Source organism: Procambarus clarkii, chromosome 37 (genome assembly GCF_040958095.1).
Source record: "Procambarus clarkii isolate CNS0578487 chromosome 37, FALCON_Pclarkii_2.0, whole genome shotgun sequence".
Lineage (NCBI taxonomy): Eukaryota > Metazoa > Arthropoda > Malacostraca > Decapoda > Cambaridae > Procambarus > Procambarus clarkii.
Genome location: NC_091186.1, coordinates 30949872 through 30970565, shown reverse-complemented (window position 1 = coordinate 30970565; position 20694 = coordinate 30949872). Strand labels below are relative to the sequence as shown.

At 44.5% G+C, this 20694-nt stretch overlaps 1 protein-coding gene across 1 annotated transcript in view; it reads left to right on the top strand.

The window, feature by feature from the left end:
* Positions 1–6511, top strand: part of LOC123765942 (tripartite motif-containing protein 59-like) — a 129513-nt gene extending 123002 nt beyond the window's left edge. The window contains exons 5-6 of the mRNA XM_069337369.1: positions 904–1083; positions 1200–6511. Of these exons, the coding sequence (XP_069193470.1) occupies positions 904–1083; positions 1200–1712 (693 nt within the window). The 3' untranslated portion in view covers positions 1713–6511. The remainder of the gene's footprint in view (positions 1–903; positions 1084–1199) is intronic.
* Positions 6512–20694: the final 14183 nt, after the last annotated feature.

The window sequence follows — 20694 nt, the reverse complement described above, 5'->3', positions numbered from 1 at the left end:
CGACCCTGTGGACGGCAGTGGACTCTATATACTAATCCTGTGGGCGATACTGGACCCTATACTCATCCTGTGGGCGGCAATGGACGCCATACTCATCCTGTGGGTTGTATTGGACCCCATACCCATCCTGTGGGTGGTTGTGAGCCCCATACCCATCCTGTCGGTGGTAGTGGACGCCATACACATCCAGTGGATGGTATTGGACCCCATTCCCTTCCTGTGGGTGGAAGTGATCCCCAAGTTTGCTGTAGTTTACCCCATAAACATTCCAACATAACATCGTTTTCTGTTAGCGTTCCTACAAAACATCCTTTAAAGATTTGTAAAGCACAAACTATGGTATATAATATTGATTGGTGAAGCACTGTTATTCTATGTAATAATTTATAGTGCTTATTATAATTTGCTAAGAACAACTAATATTTCTCAAAACAAAACTACGAGCCTTCAATAGGAAGTAGCTGATCTGTAATATTCTAAGAGCATGGACAATAGTAGGTAAATTTCACAACCCATGTGGGACCTGAAAACTACAATTTTCATTATAATTGAACCAATCACGAATATTCTGCTATCTACGTTGACGGACGGGTACTGTGACACGAAAATTGGTACGTGAGGAAGAGTTTGGGCCTTGGTAAAAAAGGTAACTGGAAATATATCACATATGTACTAAATCATATTCAACATATTGACTTTAAGCATTAAGTCATATATGTGCTGTCTTGTGTGAGAATGGGTTGGGGGCTGACACTGTCCACAGGTGATAATGGGGCTGACACTGACCACAGGTGATAATGGGGCTGACACTGACCACAGGTGGTAATGGGGCTGACACTGTCCACAGGTGATAATGGGGCTGACACTGGCCACAGGTGATAATGGGGCTGACACTGTCCACAGGTTGAGGACCTCCGCAGGATGAGTGAGCCCGTCAAGAGGCTGGTGGAGGCAGGCCGGGTGTTGGCTGTCCAGGAAGACCAAGTTGGCCGCCGCTCCACCAGGATAACTCTACAAGACGGACAGCTGTACCTCCACCCACTCCTGCGTCAGCCCACGCCCACCCATGCCCACACTCTCCAGGTTACTTTATTACACCCACTTCTCTTCCTGACATTTCTGACTTATGGAGTTTTGATAACTAATATGATAACATTTTGTTATACAGTTATCAGCATGATTTATTTCATATTCTGCAGGAGAGTGAGGTTGTGGGCGTGCTGGAGCCCTCCTGCACCCTGGCGTTCCTTGACCTCGGGTGGGCGGGGTCAACAAGAGGGCGGGTCACCATCCGGCTGACCCCTGACACTCCGCTGGCCAGACAGTTTGTGTTGTTGTGTACGGGCCAGCGGGGCCACACCTACCGCAACACTAAACTGTTGCAGGTGGGGGACAAGGGTTACCCGGGGGAGTATGTGGTGGGCGGAGACTACGAGAGTAATGATGGTGAGGGAGGAGCCCCCCTGCTGCCTGACCTCCTGGAGCAGTACCGGGGGTCACGCCGGGCAGGAGTTGTGTGCGCCAACAATGGGCCGAGGGGTCCCAGGTGTGCCCAGTTCACCATCACCACCAGGGGCTTCCAGGGGGGTGTCCAGTGGCCAAATGTCTTCGGTGATGTGGTGAGCGGCCTGGATGTGGTGAGGGCAGCAGTCAACCACAGTGACATTAGGGAGGTGACTGTGGTGGACTGTGGTGTTGTGCTGCCACTCTAGTTCACTGTACCACCACCATCACTACTGTGGTGTTGGGCTGCCACTCTAGTTCACTGTACCACCACCATCACTACTGTGGTGTTGTGCTGCCACTCTAGTTCACTGTACCACCACCATCACTACTGTGGTGTTGTGCTGCCACTCTAGTTCACTGTACCACCACCATCACTACTGTGGTGTTGTGCTGCCACTCTAGTTCACTGTACCACCACCATCACTACTGTGGTGTTGTGCTGTCACTCTAGTTCACTGTACCACCACCATCACTACTGGTGTTGTGCTGCCACTCTAGTTCACTGTACCACCACCATCACTACTGTGGTGTTGTGCTGCCACTCTAGTTCACTGTACCATCACCATCACTACTGTGGTGTTGTGCTTCCACTCTAGTTCACTGTACCATCACTACTGTGGTGTTGTGCTGCCACTCTAGTTCACTGTACCACCACCATCTTAATCTAGTCCAGGGGCCTCGTAGCCTGGTGGATAGCGCGCAGGACTCGTAATTCTGTGGCGCGGGTTCGATTCCCGCACGAGGCAGAAACAAATGGGCAAAGTTTCTTTCACCCTAAATGCCCCTGTTACCTAGCAGTAAATAGGTACCTGGGAGTTAGTCAGCTGTCACGGGCTGCTTCCTGGGGGTGGAGGCCTGGTCGAGGACCAGGCCGCAGGGACACTAAAAAGCCCCGAAATCATCTCAAGATAACCTCAAGATAACCACTGTACCATCACCACTGTGGTGTTGTGCTGCCACTCTAGTTCACTGTACCACCACCATCACTACTGTGGTGTTGTGCTGCCACTCTAGTTCACTGTACCACCACCATCACTACTGTGGTGTTGTGCTGCCACTCTAGTTCACTGTACCATCACCATCACTACTGTGGTGTTGTGCTGCCACTCTAGTTCACTGTACCATCACTACTGTGGTGTTGTGCTGCCACTCTAGTTCACTGTACCATCACTACTGTGGTGTTGTGCTGCCACTCTAGTTCACTGTACCATCACTACTGTGGTGTTGTGCTGCCACTCTAGTTCACTGTACCATCACTACTGTGGTGTTGTGCTGCCACTCTAGTTCACTGTACCATCACTACTGTGGTGTTGTGCTGCCACTCTAGTTCACTGTACCATCACGACTGTGGTGTGGTGCTGCCACTCTAGTTCACTGTACCACCACCATCACTACTGTGGTGTTGTGCTGCCACTCTAGTTCACTGTACCACCACCATCACTACTGTGGTGTTGTGTTGCCATTCTGCTTCACTGTACTATCACTATCACTACTGTGGTGTTGTGCTGCCACTCTAGTTCACTGTACCATCACTACTGTGGTGTTGTGCTGCCACTCTAGTTCACTGTACCACCACCATCACTACTGTGGTGTTGTGTTTCCACTCTAGTTCACTGTACCAACACTATTACTACTGTGGTGTTGTGCTTCCACTCTAGTTCACTGTACCACCACCATCACTACTGTGGTGTTGTGCTTCCACTTTAGTTCTCTCTACCACCACCATCACTACTGTGGTGTTGTGCTGCCACTCTAGTTCACTGTACCATCACCATCACTACTGTGGTGTAGTGCTGCCACTCTAGTTCACTGTACCATCACCATCACTACTGTGGTGTTGTGCTGCCACTCTAGTTCACTGTACCATCACCATCACTACTGTGGTGTTGTGCTTCCACTTTAGTTCACTGTACCACCACCATCACTACTGTGGTGTTGTGCTGCCACTCTAGATCACTGTACCATCACCATCACTACTGTGGTGTTGTGCTGCCACTCTAGTTCACTGTACCATCACTACTGTGGTGTTGTGCTGCCACTCTAGTTCACTGTACCATCACCATCACTACTGTGGTGTTGTGCTTCCACTCTAGTTCACTGTACCATCACTACTGTAGTGTTGTGCTGCCACTCTAGTTCACTGTACCACCACCATCACTACTGTGGTGTTGTGCTGCCACTCTAGTTCACTGTACCATCACCATCACTACTGTGATGTTGTGCTGCCACTCAAGTTCACTGTACCATCACCATCACAACTGTGGTGTTGTGCTGCCACTCTAGTTCACTGTACCATCACCATCACTACAGTGGTGTTGTGCTGCCACTCTAGGTCACTTTACCACCACCATCACTACTGTGGTGTTGTGCTGCCACTCTAGTTCACTGTACCATCACCATCACTACTGTGGTGTTGTCGGGAGCTGGTCGGCCGAGCGGACAGCACGCTGGACTTGTGATTCTGTGGTCCTGGGTTCGATCCCAGGCGCCGGCGAGAAACAATGGGCAGAGTTTCTTTCACCCTATGCCCCTGTTACCTAGCAGTAAAATAGGTACCTGGGTGTTAGTCAGCTGTCACGGGCTGCTTCCTGGGGGTGGAGGCCTGGTCGAGGACCGGGCCGCGGGGACACTAAAAAGCCCCGAAATTATCTCAAGATAACCTCACTATCACAGCTATATTACCATCACCTCACTATCACTCTCATATCACCACCTCAATATCACTATCACACTATCTTTATTATATAACTATCACTGCTATATCACCATCACCTCACAATCACTCAGGTGTGTTGTGATATTACCATACTGGACCATGGTGTGTTGTGATATTACCATACTGGACCATGGTGTGTTGTGATATTACCATACTGGGCCATGGTGTGTTGTGATATTACCATACTGGACCATGGTGTGTTGTGATATTACCATACTGGACCATGGTGTGTTGTGATATTACCATACTGGACCATGGTGTGTTGTGATATTACCATACTGGACCATGGTGTGTTGTGATATTACCATACTGGTCCGTGGTGTGTTGTGATATTACCATACTGGTCTATGGTTTGTTGTGATATTACCATACTGGTCCATGGTGTGTTGTGATATTACCATACTGGTCCATGGTGTGTTGTGATATTACCATTCTGGTCCATGGTGTGTTGTGATATTACCATACAGGACCATGGTGTGTTGTGATATTACCATACTGGTCCGTGGTGTGTTGTGATATTACCATACTGGACCATGGTGTGTTGTGATATTACCATTCTGGTCCATGGTGTGTTGTGATATTACCATTCTGGTCCATGGTGTGTTGTGATATTACCATACAGGACCATGGTGTGTTGTGGTATTACCATACTGGTCCATGGTGTGTTGTGATATTACCATACTGGTCCATGGTGTGTTGTGATATTACCATACTGGTCCATGGTGTGTTGTGATATTACCATACAGGACCATGGTGTGTTGTGATATTACCATTCTGGTCCATGGTGTGTTGTGATATTACCATACTGGACCATGGTGTGTTGTGATATTACCATACTGGTCCATGGTGTGTTGTGATATTACCACACTTGTCCATGGTGTGTTGTGATATTACCATATTGGACCATGGTGTGTTGTGATATTACCATATGGGTGTGAGGTGGTGTTATGACCACACATACACCAGTATGATCATACTGTAGCTGGTGTATGATGTGCTCAAACTGTATAGTGATGTCTTGGCTGATTAGCCTAGTATCACGAATATTAATTTATGTAGTTATTCTGTTTTCCACAACACACTAGTATTAAATATGTATTGCCAATGTATGCCACATATATCTATGTATAATGTATATCTACCATAAGTCCTTGCCATGTATTTGTGGATATATATTAGAAGTCTAGTGAATAGCAGTAGCCTAATGTCATGTAGCTTGAAAAAATCCATATATGCTTATATTAGGGAATGCTACATAATGCTGTATAGGAAATATTATATGAACTGTGATGGAGAATGTATAAATTTAGGTCTCGGATGTATTACTCTCATGTATACTGTGTAATTTCCCTTTCATTATTGTTCATTACATTGTCCTCTAAAATTAAATTATATTTTGGCACTGTGAGATGTATACCACATAGACATGGTTTTGATACACATGTTTTATATATATATACTTTATACTGTATTCAAGTATACGTATGTACAATGGCTGGCTGGCAGACGTCTTGAAATCCTCCCTTAACCCCTCCTCCCCTCTCCCGCCAGTGTTATCATGTCTTGTCAATATGAATTCTTTGTTCACACATTTTTATATCATGATATAATCTTTAATGAACTGAATTATTGATATGTATTATTATGTAAGGTTGTGTGTTATAGTCTATATTTTGTTGATATATGAATTAGAAGTTCTTGATGGAGATATGTCTGTATATGAGCTTGAGATATTTGAAAGAGAGGAGTCAGCTGACTCATAGAGGTGGATACAGTGTCGCTCCCGGCCAGCATGGCTCTGGGCGGTCACTCTTTGATTTTCTCAGTCGAGCGCATGTGTTGCCGCTACGGTCCGGATTTTGTGACCTTATTTGTGTCATTTGACTGCTAGGATATTTGTCATGTTGCAGTAATGTATACCATGGATCAGTTCTACCATTGTGCATCCTTTATACCAGGTGATAGGTGCTGTTATATATCTTAGTGAGGTGGCTACCTGAGGATCTTAAGTGATGCCATTGTGCTGTATATGAAATTGATTCCTCATACTTCATTTGTTTGTGACACCACCACCACCCTGTATTGGTATTAGCAGCATAATAGGCGCTAGTGTCCCACTGCGCCACGATAGAGCCTGGCGTCAGCTAGTGCTGATTGTATGCAGTTTTGAGACCTGTTGATGATCATGCCCAGCTTTGAGAAGCTGGATAAATCATTGAGTGTGAGTTTATAGATTGTATTCTTCTTTTATGTTCATTTATGTTAATGCCCAGTAAACTGGAATATTTTTGTTAGCCTTTCACTCCCCTAGACACTTATTGATATTTGGCAAGTCTATGTTTTCCATTTATCTCCACTAAAGCCTGACCAGGATTTTCACACAATTCCCCCCATGCACTCTGGTGGATTTTCACACAATCCCCCATGCACTCTCGCTGTCATCTAGGAATGTTCTACCTCTGATGCTCCTCTTTTAATACACAGAGTAATGACACTTAACATGTGATTACCCCTAACATGTGATTACCTTAACATGTGATTACATGTGATTACTTCCCCCCCCCCCCCCATGGGGGTGGGGGAAGCCTCAGAAAACCCTTGTGTGTTCAGCAGAACTCCAGATTGCAGTTCTTTTCTATGTCGTGGCCTGATTGTCTGGGAAATGAAAATACCTACCACAATGGTTCGAATCCTCATCACGGCTCCTAAGGATTTTCTCACTAATTTAATTATTCCCATCCTGATTAGTAACAATATGTATTCGAGAAATAGTGATGGGCTTTAATTACTCTCGGTTCACTTCCACACCTGCAGAGGTAGGAAATAAACTCCTAAGTCAAAAAATAGAACATTTAATACAAATTAATGACGATGGCAAATATTGATATTAACTGAGGGTGGACCCACAACCCCTCAGTGTACTCTTCTTGAACTCTCCTCAACACTCCCGTTACACCATGTTACAAACATGTTGTTAATTGTCTTATATCACACGTGACTGTCTCTTCTGTAACTGAGGTGAACCTTTGGTCAAAACTGTACATATATCTAATGTGCTCATGTGCTCAATATCTTCACCACATAACCTTCACCTCCTGGCCAAAAGTGTACATACAACTAATGTGCTCAATATCTTCACCACATAACCTTCATCTCCTGGCCAAAAGTGTACATACAACTAATGTGCTCAATATCTTCACCACATAACCTTCACCTCCTGGCCAAAACTGTACATACAACTAATGTGCTCATGTGTTCAATATCTTCACCACATAACCTTCACTTCCTGGCCAAAAATAGTTACCAATAAATCAACATATGGTCAAACACTCCACATAATGGACAGCAATAAATGGGTACACTAACTTGCACATATATGTCTAATATTGGTAAGTTCCTTGACGATTGTTCTTCATCAATAACATTCCCTGAGGTAATTAAGATCAGCCATTCTCGACACATAGGAGACACTGCTAACATGACACATAGGTCATAGGAGACACTGCTAACGACCCGTTGTTGAGTGCCTTAAACACTCCACCGGGATGTTGGGGCAATGTTTACACTGATGCATCTGGCAGCGTGGCGCCTCCTTTGCTGGCTGAGACCCAGTAACAGTCTGGGCTTCACACTCTCCTCCAAATATATCAGCCCAGCCTCTTGTTTACACACTGCTTTTGTAACTATGTGTACCTGTGTACTGCTGTGTAACTATGTGCACCTGTGTACTGCTGTGTAACTATGTGCACCTGTGTACTGCTGTGTAACTATGTGCACCTGTGTACTGCTGTGTAACTATGTGCACCTGTGTACTGCTGTGTAACTATGTGCACCTGTGTACTGCTGTGGGAGTGGACGGGGTTAGAGGGAAAGACCCGGCTTAAAAAAGGTGAAACATATAAGAGTCAATATCTTCACTAGTTTATAATCACATCTCCACCATTCTAGTGCTCTTCACACAATGGGACTTTCCACCTGCAGAGTCCATAATGATGTAATTTAAGAAGAAGGTTTTGGTGGTTGACAGTGTCAAAACCCTTACGCAGGTCCACAAATAACCCAACAGGGAACTACTCATTTTTATCAAGAGCTGCATGTATCAAGTTAATGATACTAATAAGTGTATCGTTAGTGCTTTTTTGGGGGGGTCTGAAGCCTTATTGACACGAGATAAGTACTGTATATTGTGTTTGGCTAGATAAGAGTAAAGCTGCTTGTAGATTAGTTTTTCAGATATTTTTGACAAGTTTGGCAGAATTGATATAGATCTGAAGTTGTTGACATCAGTGAGATCACCACATTTATAGCCTGGGATTACTCTCGATTTTTTTTAGAATATCTGGAAAGGTTTGGAGTTCAAGTGACTTGTTGTAGAGTAATGCAATGGCAGGAGCTAAAGATCGGGAGGCTTTTTTGTAAATTAGAGTTGGTATCTCCTCAAGGGCACTAGACTTGGTTTTAGGGGAAAGGATTATCTCATTAACATCAATGGAATTAGCAGGCGTCAGGTACAGAGACTATCATTAGCAAGCGATGACCCAATGGATGAGAAGAACCTATTGAATTCAATAGCAGTATCAGTGGCTGAAAGCTGACCATCGTTATTGAACAGGATTATTGGTACAGTGTTCTGTATACTGTATGGAGTGCTGTATACTGTACACTGTTCTGTATACTGTACGCTGTTCTGTATACTGTACGCTGTTCTGTATACTGTACACTGTTCTGTATACTGTACACTGTTCTGTATACTGTGGCTTGCTGTGTTAGTCCTGGGGCCCTCAACCATTCCTGGTATGGGAGCCACCATGCCCCGTCTGGCTTGCTGTGTTAGTCCTGGGGCCCTCAACCGTTCCTGGTATGGGAGCCACCATGCCCCGTCTGGCTTGCTGTGTTAGTCCTGGGGCCCTCAACCGTTCCTGGTATGGGAGCCACCATGCCCCGTCTGGCTTGCTGTGTTAGTCCTGGGGCCCTCAACCGTTCCTGGTATGGGAGCCACCATGCCCCGTCTGGCTTGCTGTGTTAGTCCTGGGGCCCTCAACCGTTCCTGGTATGGGAGCCACCATGCCCCGTCTGGCTTGCTGTGTTAGTCCTGGGGCCCTCAACCGTTCCTGGTATGAGAGCCACCATGCCCCGTCTGGCTTGCTGTGTTAGTCCTGGGGCCCTCAACCGTTCCTGGTATGGGAGCCACCATGCCCCGTCTGGCTTGCTGTGTTAGTCCTGGGGCCCTCAACCGTTCCTGGTATGGGAGCCACCATGCCCCGTCTGGCTTGCTGTGTTAGTCCTGGGGCCCACAACCGTTCCTGGTATGGGAGCCACCATGCCCCGTCTGGCTTGCTGTGTTAGTCCTGGGGCCCTCAACCGTTCCTGGTATGGGAGCCACCATGCCCCGTCTGGCTTGCTGTGTTAGTCCTGGGGCCCTCAACCGTTCCCGGTATGGGAGCCACCATGCCCCGTCTGGCTTGCTGTGTTAGTCCTGGGGCCCTCAACCGTTCCCGGTATGGGAGCCACCATGCCCCGTCTGGCTTGCTGTGTTAGTCCTGGGGCCCTCAACCGTTCCTGGTATGGGAGCCACCATGCCCCGTCTGGCTTGCTGTGTTAGTCCTGGGGCCCTCAACCGTTCCTGGTATGGGAGCCACCATGCCCCGTCTGGCTTGCTGTGTTAGTCCTGGGGCCCTCAACCGTTCCTGGTATGGGAGCCACCATGCCCCGTCTGGCTTGCTGTGTTAGTCCTGGGGCCCTCAACCGTTCCTGGTATGGGAGCCACCATGCCCCGTCTGGCTTGCTGTGTTAGTCCTGGGGCCCTCAACCGTTCCTGGTATGGGAGCCACCATGCCCCGTCTGGCTTGCTGTGTTAGTCCTGGGGCCCTCAACCGTTCCTGGCATGGGAGCCACCATGCCCCGTTTGGCTTGCTGTGTTAGTCCTGGGGCCCTCAACCGTTCCTGGTATGGGAGCCACCATGCCCCATCTGGCTTACTGTGTTAGTCCTGGGGCCCTCAACCGTTCCTGGTATGGGAGCCACCATGCTCCGTCTGGCTTGCTGTGTTAGTCCTGGGGCCCTCAACCGTTCCTGGTATGGGAGCCACCATGCCCCATCTGGCTTGCTGTGTTAGTCCTGGGGCCCTCAACCGTTCCTGGTATGGGAGCCACCATGCCCCGTCTGGCTTGCTGTGTTAGTCCTGGGGCCCTCAACCGTTCCTGGTATGGGAGCCACCATGCCCCGTCTGGCTTGCTGTGTTAGTCCTGGGGCCCTCAACCGTTCCTGGTATGGGAGCCACCATGCCCCATCTGGCTTGCTGTGTTAGTCCTGGGGCCCTCAACCGTTCCTGGTATGGGAGCCACCATGCTCCGTCTGGCTTGCTGTGTTAGTCCTGGGGCCCTCAACCGTTCCTGGTATGGGAGCCACCATGCCCCATCTGGCTTGCTGTGTTAGTCCTGGGGCCCTCAACCGTTCCTGGTATGGGAGCCACCATGCCCCGTCTGGCTTGCTGTGTTAGTCCAGGGGCCCTCAACCGTTCCTGGTATGGGAGCCACCATGCCCCGTCTGGCTTGCTGTGTTAGTCCTGGGGCCCTCAACCGTTCCTGGTATGGGAGCCACCATGCCCCGTCTGGCTTGCTGTGTTAGTCCTGGGGCCCTCAACCGTTCCTGGTATGGGAGCCACCATGCCCCGTCTGGCTTGCTGTGTTAGTCCTGGGGCACCTCAACCGTTCCTGGTATGGGAGCGACCATGCTCCGTCTGGCTTGCTGTGTTAGTCCTGGGCCCTCAACCGTTCCTGGTATGGGAGCCACCATGCCCCATCTGGCTTGCTGTGTTAGTCCTGGGGCCCTCAACCGTTCCTGGTATGGGAGCCACCATGCCCCGTCTGGCTTGCTGTGTTAGTCCTGGGGTCCTCAACCGTTCCTGGTATGGGAGCCACCATGCCCCGTCTGGCTTGCTGTGTTAGTCCTGGGGCCCTCAACCGTTCCTGGTATGGGAGCCACCATGCCCCGTCTGGCTTGCTGTGTTAGTCCTGGGGCCCTCAACCGTTCCTGGTATGGGAGCCACCATGCCCCGTCTGGCTTGCTGTGTTAGTCCTGGGGCCCTCAACCGTTCCTGGTATGGGAGCCACCATGCCCCGTCTGGCTTGCAGTGTTAGTCCTGGGGCCCTCAACCGTTCCTGGTATGGGAGCCACCATGCCCCGTCTGGCTTGCTGTGTTAGTCCTGGGGCCCTCAACCGTTCCTGGTATGGGAGCCACCATGCCCCGTCTGGCTTGCTGTGTTAGTCCTGGGGCCCTCAACTGTTCCTGGTATGGGAGCCGCCATGCCCCGTCTGGCTTGCTGTGTTAGTCCTGGGCCCTCAACCGTTCCTGGTATGGGAGCCACCATGCCCCGTCTGGCTTGCTGTGTTAGTCCTGGGGCCCTCAACCGTTCCTGGTATGGGAGCCGATATAGTTCTGAGATGCTTTTTGTCGCTCTGTGTTGTACTTTCTCCACAGCAGATATGTTGTGAAGCTGAGGCCTCTATGCTTGATACAGCAGTCCAAATGTGGCCGCACCAGAGATGTTTGCAGTTCAATAACTTTATTTTCCTTGAAAATAAAGTTGACTTTCTTATTAGAGTTCCCAATTGTTGTGCAACTTTCAATGACTGGTCCCCGTGCATGCAGTCCCCATGGCGCAGTGGTGAAACCCTAGCCCCTGCACTTCGCGAACAATTTAGTCTGGGTTCGTATTCTAGCCGGGGAGGATTGACTGGGTTCCAATCCTTAACATTACGCCTCTCTTCACTCAGCAGTAAAACGATTTGACGGGTCGTATTCCGGGGTTATTAATTAAGATTAATATTAATCTTAGGACTTAGCCGTATTAGGATAGCGAACATGCCCGAAACCCTATTCGTGCTAGTGGCTTTACAAGAATGTAAAAACTGGTGGACCATCCCAGTAGTAGGCGTCCATCTGTCTCAGGAGACTATGGAGTTGCGTTCTGGTTGTCGGTCTGGAGTGGCCTCACCAGGGCGCAAAGCCAGGGTAGGTTGATAAGGGGGAGAAGCTGTCACCCATGCAGCAGGTCCCCCTCTCCACAGCACCGAACGTCTCCATTGGAAAGGCAAACGCCAATAAGATTGGTTCCAGCGCCGTCACAGGAACTGTCAGGACGAGGTTGAAGGTAACAAGGAACTGCCCCCAGGGGGCTCCAGCTCCGGAGTTAACCTCGAAGTTGGTAAAAGAAGGCACAGGGACTCCAACCCCAGAGTCTTTTTTGTTGTTGTTACTCTTTTTTGTGGGGGGGAAGGAGGAAAATTAGGGAAGTAAAGGAGGAAACTTAGGAAAAATGGGGGAACCATTGACAAGCTGCCGGCTTCCCGTCTCCGTTTGTGACCACTAGACACAAGTTTACCTTAGGTATTAGGACACTATAGGAATTATCATCATCAGGAAAAGATCATCAAGGCAAATGGGGGGATCTTCGACAAGCCGCCGGCCTCCTGTTCTCATCGAGGCCACTATAAGTAGCTCTCAAGTAAACTCAGATAATTATTACACTTCGATATCTAAGTAATTCTGCCTTATTACAAATTTATTTATTTATTTATTTATACACAAGAAGGTACATTGGGTTTGTGAGAATACATTGGATAGTATTTACACTCTTGTAAAGCCACTAATACGCGCAGCGTTTCGGGCAGGTCCTTAATAAACAACAATCTCAACAAAAACCACATCATTCTGGGAGGAGACTTTAATGTTGACCTGGGTCAACAAAATTGCTCTCAAGTTGACTATTTCCTTAACAGCATGAACTCCTGTATGCTAATCCCCACTATCACCAAACCTACCCGAGTCACTCAAACATCAGCCACTACCTTGGACCACATATGGACAAACATAACAGCTCCCCTTGTATCTGGTATAATCTACGACAGAACAACTGACCACTATCCTACCTTTCTCATAGCGAACATGGACATAGCACCACCAAAAAGCAAGAAACTTTCATTTAGGCTACACAGTGAATCAGCTTTAGACAATCTTACAGAGGCACTTCACAATATTAACTGGGATTCTGAATTCAATAATACCCATGATATAAATTCATTAGCTAACCTCTTCCTCTCCAAAACTCTAAGCCTCTACAACCTTCATTGTCCCCTTCTTACAAAGCAAGTAACTGACAAAAGATTAAACAATCCATGGCTCACAAGTGGCATTCTCAACTCAATCAACAAGAAACATGAATATGAAAAGAAAGTTAGGATTGGCCTAGTTTCAAAGGAAGTAGCTAAAAGGTACTCATCAATGCTTACCAGTATCATAAGAAAGGCAAAACTTGCATATTATGTGAATAGATTCAATGAAGCAAAAGGCAACTTGGAAAACTATCTCTAGTATCCTTGGAACTAAGCAACACTCACATAACCAAATAAAACTCTACAAGGATGGGGATATACCGTCAACTGATTTAGAAATGGCAAATGAATTTAATAGTTTCTTTTCATCGGTTGGTGCTAATCTTGCCAGTAAAATCCCACAGACTCAGACACTTATTAACACATATCTCTCAGGCAGCTATCCAAACTCTCTTCTCCTTTCACCAATCAGCCCGGCAGATGTTGTGTCCATCATACACTCTCTAAAAACCAAGGCAGGGAACACCAGTGAAATTCCGTCCATTGTGTACAAGAGAGCCTCCCATGCCCTTGCCCCACCCATAGCACTACTGTTCAACAAATCTATAGAGTGTCACACCTTCCCTGATATCCTCAAAAAAGCAAGAGTAACGCCAGTCCATAAAGGAGGCAATCCGGCGGACATAAACAATTATAGACCAATATCAAATCTACCCATTCTATCAAAAATATTTGAAAAAATTATTTACAAACAGCTCTATTCCTACCTCGTAAAATTCGACATACTCAGCCCCTGCCAGTTTGGCTTCCGGTCCCAAAAGAGCACCAACGATGCAATCATTAGTCTCCTTGACGTTATCTACTCAGCCCTTGACAAAAATGAGTTTCCGATTGGACTCTTCATTGACCTAAGAAAAGCCTTTGATACTGTTAATCACAACTACCTCTTACTTAAACTCCAGCATTATGGAATCCGAGGCCTTGCCCTTGACTACATCCGATCCTATCTTAGTGACAGACACCAATATGTAACCATCAATGATACAACTTCGTCCACTCTACCAATTACCGTTGGAGTGCCACAGGGCAGCATCTTAGGACCTCTTCTATTTCTTATATATATAAACGATCTGCCTAATGTCTCTAATATTCTCAAACCTATACTGTTTGCTGACGATACTACTCTTATCTATTCAAACCTCAACCCACATACACTAAATAATGTTGTGAATAATGAATTAAAAAAAGTCCACTTATGGATGTCAACGAACAAACTAACATTAAACATCGAAAAGACTTACTACATCTTATTTGGAAGCAAATCATCAAATGCAATTCAGCTACAGATAGACAACATTAACATCAGTAATAAAGATGATGGCAAGTTTCTTGGCCTATTCCTAGACAAGAGACTCAACTTTAGCACCCACATTCAACACATAACTAAGAAAGTCTCTAAGACAGTTGGTATACTCTCCAAAATCAGATATTATGTTCCTAACTCTGCTCTCCTCTCACTATATTATGCACTAATTTACCCCTATCTTAATTATGGTATCTGTGAATGGGGGTCTACCACTGCAAACCACCTTAAGCCCATCATCACACAGCAAAAATCTGCTATCAGAATGATAACTAACTCAGCTTTCAGACAACACTCAGCTCCCTTGTTTAAATCCCTAAACTTGCTAAATATTAACTCCCTCCACACATTCTCTTGTGTCAACTACATTTACAAAACCCTGTTCTTAAATGCAAACCATGCTCTGAAACTCTCCCTGGACAGATGTAATAGGACCCATTATCACCACACCAGAAATAAATATCTCTTTGATATCCCCAGGGTCAAACTTAATCTGTGTAAACACTCTATGCAAATTAAGGGACCTAGTTTATGGAACTCACTCCCTAGTGAATTGAAAAACTGTAAAACTTTTGCCTTATTTAAAAGCAAAACCAAAAAGTACCTAACTTCATCTTCTTAGTTTCCTACACTGCGCTTTAAATTTGCTCTGTACCTAGTGTTACCCAATCTCCTAATTTTTATGTAATTTCAAACAACCTTATCATTGTGTTCATTGCTGTCTTCATCTATGTGCTAGCCATATGCTGTATTGTGACTACCAATTTTTGTCAACTACCATTCAAGCTGTCATTGCAACCAATCTTATATTGTTTCTGCTGTATTATGCCTACCAATTTTTTTGTCAACTACCATTCAAGCTGTCATTGCAATCAATCTTAGCTACCTATGTGCTTTAATATACTGTACCTACAATTTTCTCTCATCTTTTTTTTCATTTCATGTAATCTGTTATCATTTTTTGTCTATAATTTTGCAAGTATTTACCTCCTTAAAATTTTCTTAGATTAAGGACCTGCCCGAAACGCTGCGCGTGCTAGTGGCTTTACAAGACTGTAATTACCATATTTGTATCCTCACATTCCTTATGTACATTCTTGTATATGCATAAATAAAATAAAATAAAATAAAATAAAATAAAATAATCTAACAGATAATTTTAAGTAGGTAATTTCTATCAGAAATAATAAATGATAACAAGTACATTGCAAGAAACAAATGAGATGAGAGAGCTTAGTAAGTATATTAAAGCACATTGGTATATTAAAGCTCTGATTGATTACATTGACAGCTTGATTGATAATTTAAACAAGATTAATAGACACCATACAGCTGATTGAGAGGACATATAAGAAGACAGCAATGATCACAATGATAAAGATGTTCAGATTGGGTACATAAAGATTGGGAGATTGGGTAGCAAAAGGTAAAAAAACTATGAAGATGAAATTAGGTACTTTTTAGTATTGTTTTTGAATCACGCAAAAGTTGGACAGCTTTTCAATTCAATAGGGAGTGAGTTCCATAGACTGGGGCCCTTTATTTACATAGAGTGTTTACACAGATTAAGTTTGACTCTGGGAATATCAAGGAGATATTTATTTCTGGTGTGGTGATAATGGGTCCTATTACATCTGTCCAGGGAGAGTTTCAGAGCATGATTTGCATTTAAGAACAGGGTTTTGAAAATGTAGTTGACACAAGAGAATTTGTGGAGTGAGATTATGTTTAGCATGTTTAGGGAGTTAAACAAGGGGGCTGAGTGTTGTTTGAAAGCAGAATTTGTTATTATTCTGATAACAGATTTTTGCTGGGTGATGATGGACTTGAGGTGGTTAGCAGTGGTTGAACCCCATGCACAGATACCATAGTTGAGATAGGGATAGATTAGTGCATAATATAGAGAGATTAGTGTCGGAAAATCCGACACCATTTAATAATCATACAGATAATAGCTGTATTACCAACAAGTTACCCATAGAAAACGTAACTTGTAGTGGAATTACCGTCTAAAGAAAACGGGATATCATCACCACATACCATTATAAATTCACCAGCTATTCTGCTGGGAATTATTCTTAAATACATTAGTCTTTGGACTTTACCATCATAAAACATCTTATATAAATTAACTTAATTATCAATATTAAAGTAGAGTAAATGTGACCCTTCTATCACTTTCTGAAATGTGGACAATGTAAGCCAGGCGTCAGAGTGGGGAAGGGGGGCAGCCATTGTTTATACGAGACCAGAGGCTCACACGGGAGCAAATTCGGCTCCTGTTAATTTTACTTGGACGTAGTGTTATGGAACCCAAAGGTGTACCATTATCAACACGCTGTCTACAAATTCAAGTTAAGTGTCTATCCGAAACCCATTATCTATCATTAGTGGCCATTAATGTCAGGATATAGGGTTAGCCGGTTAGAACGCGAAATCGCCTCATATTAAAGGTAATTAAGCCAGGTCTTTAATGTTCCATGTACTGTATAGTGTTTTCTCTGATATAGCTTGTCATATATAGGATTCTGGCTTCACAGCTAGCGCACTTTTGACAGGTCAAGACGAGGATGCAAGATTATGTGCACCAGTTACTGGGTGATAGAAGCTACCTCAAAGAGGATAATTTGGTGTCTACACTCTAGTTATACCTGGTGGACTAACCTGCTGTACTATAAGAGAAGGAACCTCATCAATGTATGTAGCTATTACTGTAGTTTGATTGGCTGCATATATATTAATTTAATAACCCCCCTAATGTGTAGAGGATCGATTTGTGAGATTAAGAGATTATTGCAGAAATACAGTCCACTTATCATTATACAAATTGCTATCGAAGTATACAAATTAACGTAAATATAAATTCATATAAATTAAATAAATATAAATCTCACAGGTCGGTTCCCACATTATTTGGTCCTTCGAACCGGATGAACCAGTTAACCAGTGAATTCATTAAATATACTAGTGCAGTGTTATTTAAACAAAGCCAGCCAGTCAAAGACAGCGGCGAAGCCTCGAGGGAGCTCAGGAGCCTCCCTCAACTGAGTTCAGCCTCATCAGCGGTTTCATGCACACCCACAGATATTTGGTGGCGTGTTATTTCGTGAAATGACAGCGCTAATATTGAAGCCAGCCAATTAGTGACTGTGTCGCGAGATTGTTCACGGATTTCGTGGTGTTACATTTCGCGAGAGATTATCTACGAATTTTGTGGAGTTTATTTCGCGAGGTCACTAATAATATTTAATACTTCTAGATAATATTAGAAGTTTCATAGAGGCTAATTAAGAGGCTATTATCAATAATTGTGTATATTATTTCTCCAAAATAGAGAATTATTTAATATATATTGCACTAGTGATCACAGTATAATATTTACTAATTGCCAACCCACAACAGGGTTGGATACTGACTAGTTGAACTATTATTGTTCATCCTAGTCCCATTATTACCATAGTCAGTTGTACTATATTGAATAACCTAACACCATTAATGAATGGTCCAGACCCTATTTTGGGTGTAATTTTTATCAACTCGAGTTGAGTTGTGTATATATAATAATTTACTTATGATCATTACACCTTTGAGTGATTAATTAGTGTCTCTACCATCCTAGGGTGATATAGAAGAGCTAACCTAAAGGTACTTCCAGTGACACTGGTTTATCACTCAAATCATTAGTGTGTATGATTGTATATATATAATGTGTATTAATTTTAAGTGCTAACCTCTAGTAGAGGTAGGATTATTGCCTAGTGAGTGCAGAATTTACCCTAGGCTACCATTAGTACTTGCTCACAATTTATGAGCCAGTGGTGCCCAATTAACAAGTCACCATGACTAATCCACAGAAAGCAAAGCGTGCTTTAATATCAAGCAAACGCCAACTAACAAGAGATCTCAACCAATATGAACAGTTGTTATATGAGCCTGTAATTAATTATCGTCGGTTGAAAATACCACTGTTGCAGATTCAAACCCAATTGCATATATTGAAAGCAAATAGGAAATCTTACCAAAATCAGGTCCACGACGACGACGACATAGTAGTTGAAGATGTGGAACCATTCCTGTCTGACCTAGCACAATATGAAGAAGAAACTCAAGCCAGGTTGGAACATTTACACAGGATAATTGAATCAGAACAAATAGCAAGTACATCAAATAAAGTAGATAATGTTATGGATGATCTGGATCTTTTTGAGAATAAATGTAAAGCCAGATTAGATCCTTTAATCAACAAGGATAAAGCTTCACCCACTACAGCTTCACCCAATAATATACCACCAGAAATTAAGCAGTTTTCAGACAATTTATCCACAGTCTCTGTGGATTCTGAAAACCCAATACCTGAAGCTACTAAGTTAACATGCCTCCAAACTAGAGGTGAAGCTGAACCAGTAGTAGAAAATGTAAATGAAAATAGCGACAGCACTAATTTCCCAGTCCAGCCTCCTAGGAGTAATGCTGGCAATGAGAAAACTGTCATACATCTAGTACTACAATTGCTGGATTTACCTCAACCTGATCAGACTGCTGACTCATTACAATCCTTCAGCATGGAGTTTGAGTCACTACTAAGAACATTCAGACTTAAGGTTGATATAACTACTAGTGAATGGATGACCAAAGTAGTCCTTCAACGAAAATTGTCCAGCGATATACTAGATGAATTATATGCACATCAACATAACACCATCCTGACAGTACAGGACATCACTGAAGGTTTACATTCCATCATAAACAAACGACGAGCAAATGAGGAAGTTAAAGCCTCTTGCAAGCCTTCAGAAATAGAAAATAATAGTCAATTAAAGGGTAAAACAACCACCCCAAATAAACATCAACCAATTACTCAAACATCAAGTTGCAGAAAATCTGACAATGCAGCAGCAACCTCCAAGCCTACTGTTACTAGTTCACCCAAACCGGTAACTTCCAAACGTGCAGTAGGCTGGGGGACTTGTATGTTCTGCAAAAAGAAACATTCAACATACTGTTGTGCTAATTATCCAACCAGAGACACTCGTATGGAGCGACTCCAGGAATTAGGGAGATGTGCAAGGTGTCTCAAGTCACACAACATAGACTATTGTGATACCCAATTCAACACCTGCAACAGGTGTAGAAGAGGTAGGCACCATGCAGCACTGTGCAAATATACGAAATTAACGTATTCAAGACCCAAGGTGGAAGATAGCATTCCCACCACAGTACAGTACTGCAAGGTGCAACAAACAAAGAGTGTCCATTCGGCAAAGTCTAAAGGTAATACGACTTTGCCTACTGCCCAAATTACCATCCTGAATAAGAGGGCCAAGGTCCATACCCGTGGGTTGTTTGACCAAGGATCCCAAAGAACATATATCACTAAAAAGCTGGCAGATGAACTACAATTAAGGCCTGTAGCCCAGATGTCATTCAACATCTCAGGGTTTGTAACAGATGCAGGACCTCAAGTCTACCAGGTGGTACAACCATCAGTACGCTTAGGCAGGTACGTCTGTCGAGTACAAGCCATTGTGGTGGACAAAATACCAGTAGACCTACAAGTTCAAGGTCTGAGAGCAACAGCCAAATTCCTGAGAAATAGAGGAATAAAATTGGCAGATAATATTAAGTCTGATCACCTCACCGACTTCGGTCTCCTTGTAGGGACAGACTATTGTCATCGATTCATCGGTAGCCCTACTAAATATCAGGGTATAACCATGTTAAACTCTGCAGGAGGTAAATTACTCTCAGGCCCAGTATCAAGCCTGAGGAGACCTATGCCTGCAGATAAACAATACCAGTAGAAATCTAAATTTGTCAGCTGATTATATTTCTCCAGTAGCATTATACTAAGGAGATTACAGCTGACTATACCAACAGAAGTTGATGTTAGTATCATCATTTAAAGCTGGAGATGAGTTCATGAGGCCTCAGTGGCAAATCAGTGAACAGTAGCCTAAAACAGCTACAAGTCACTGCGACCAATGTCACTGAACCCA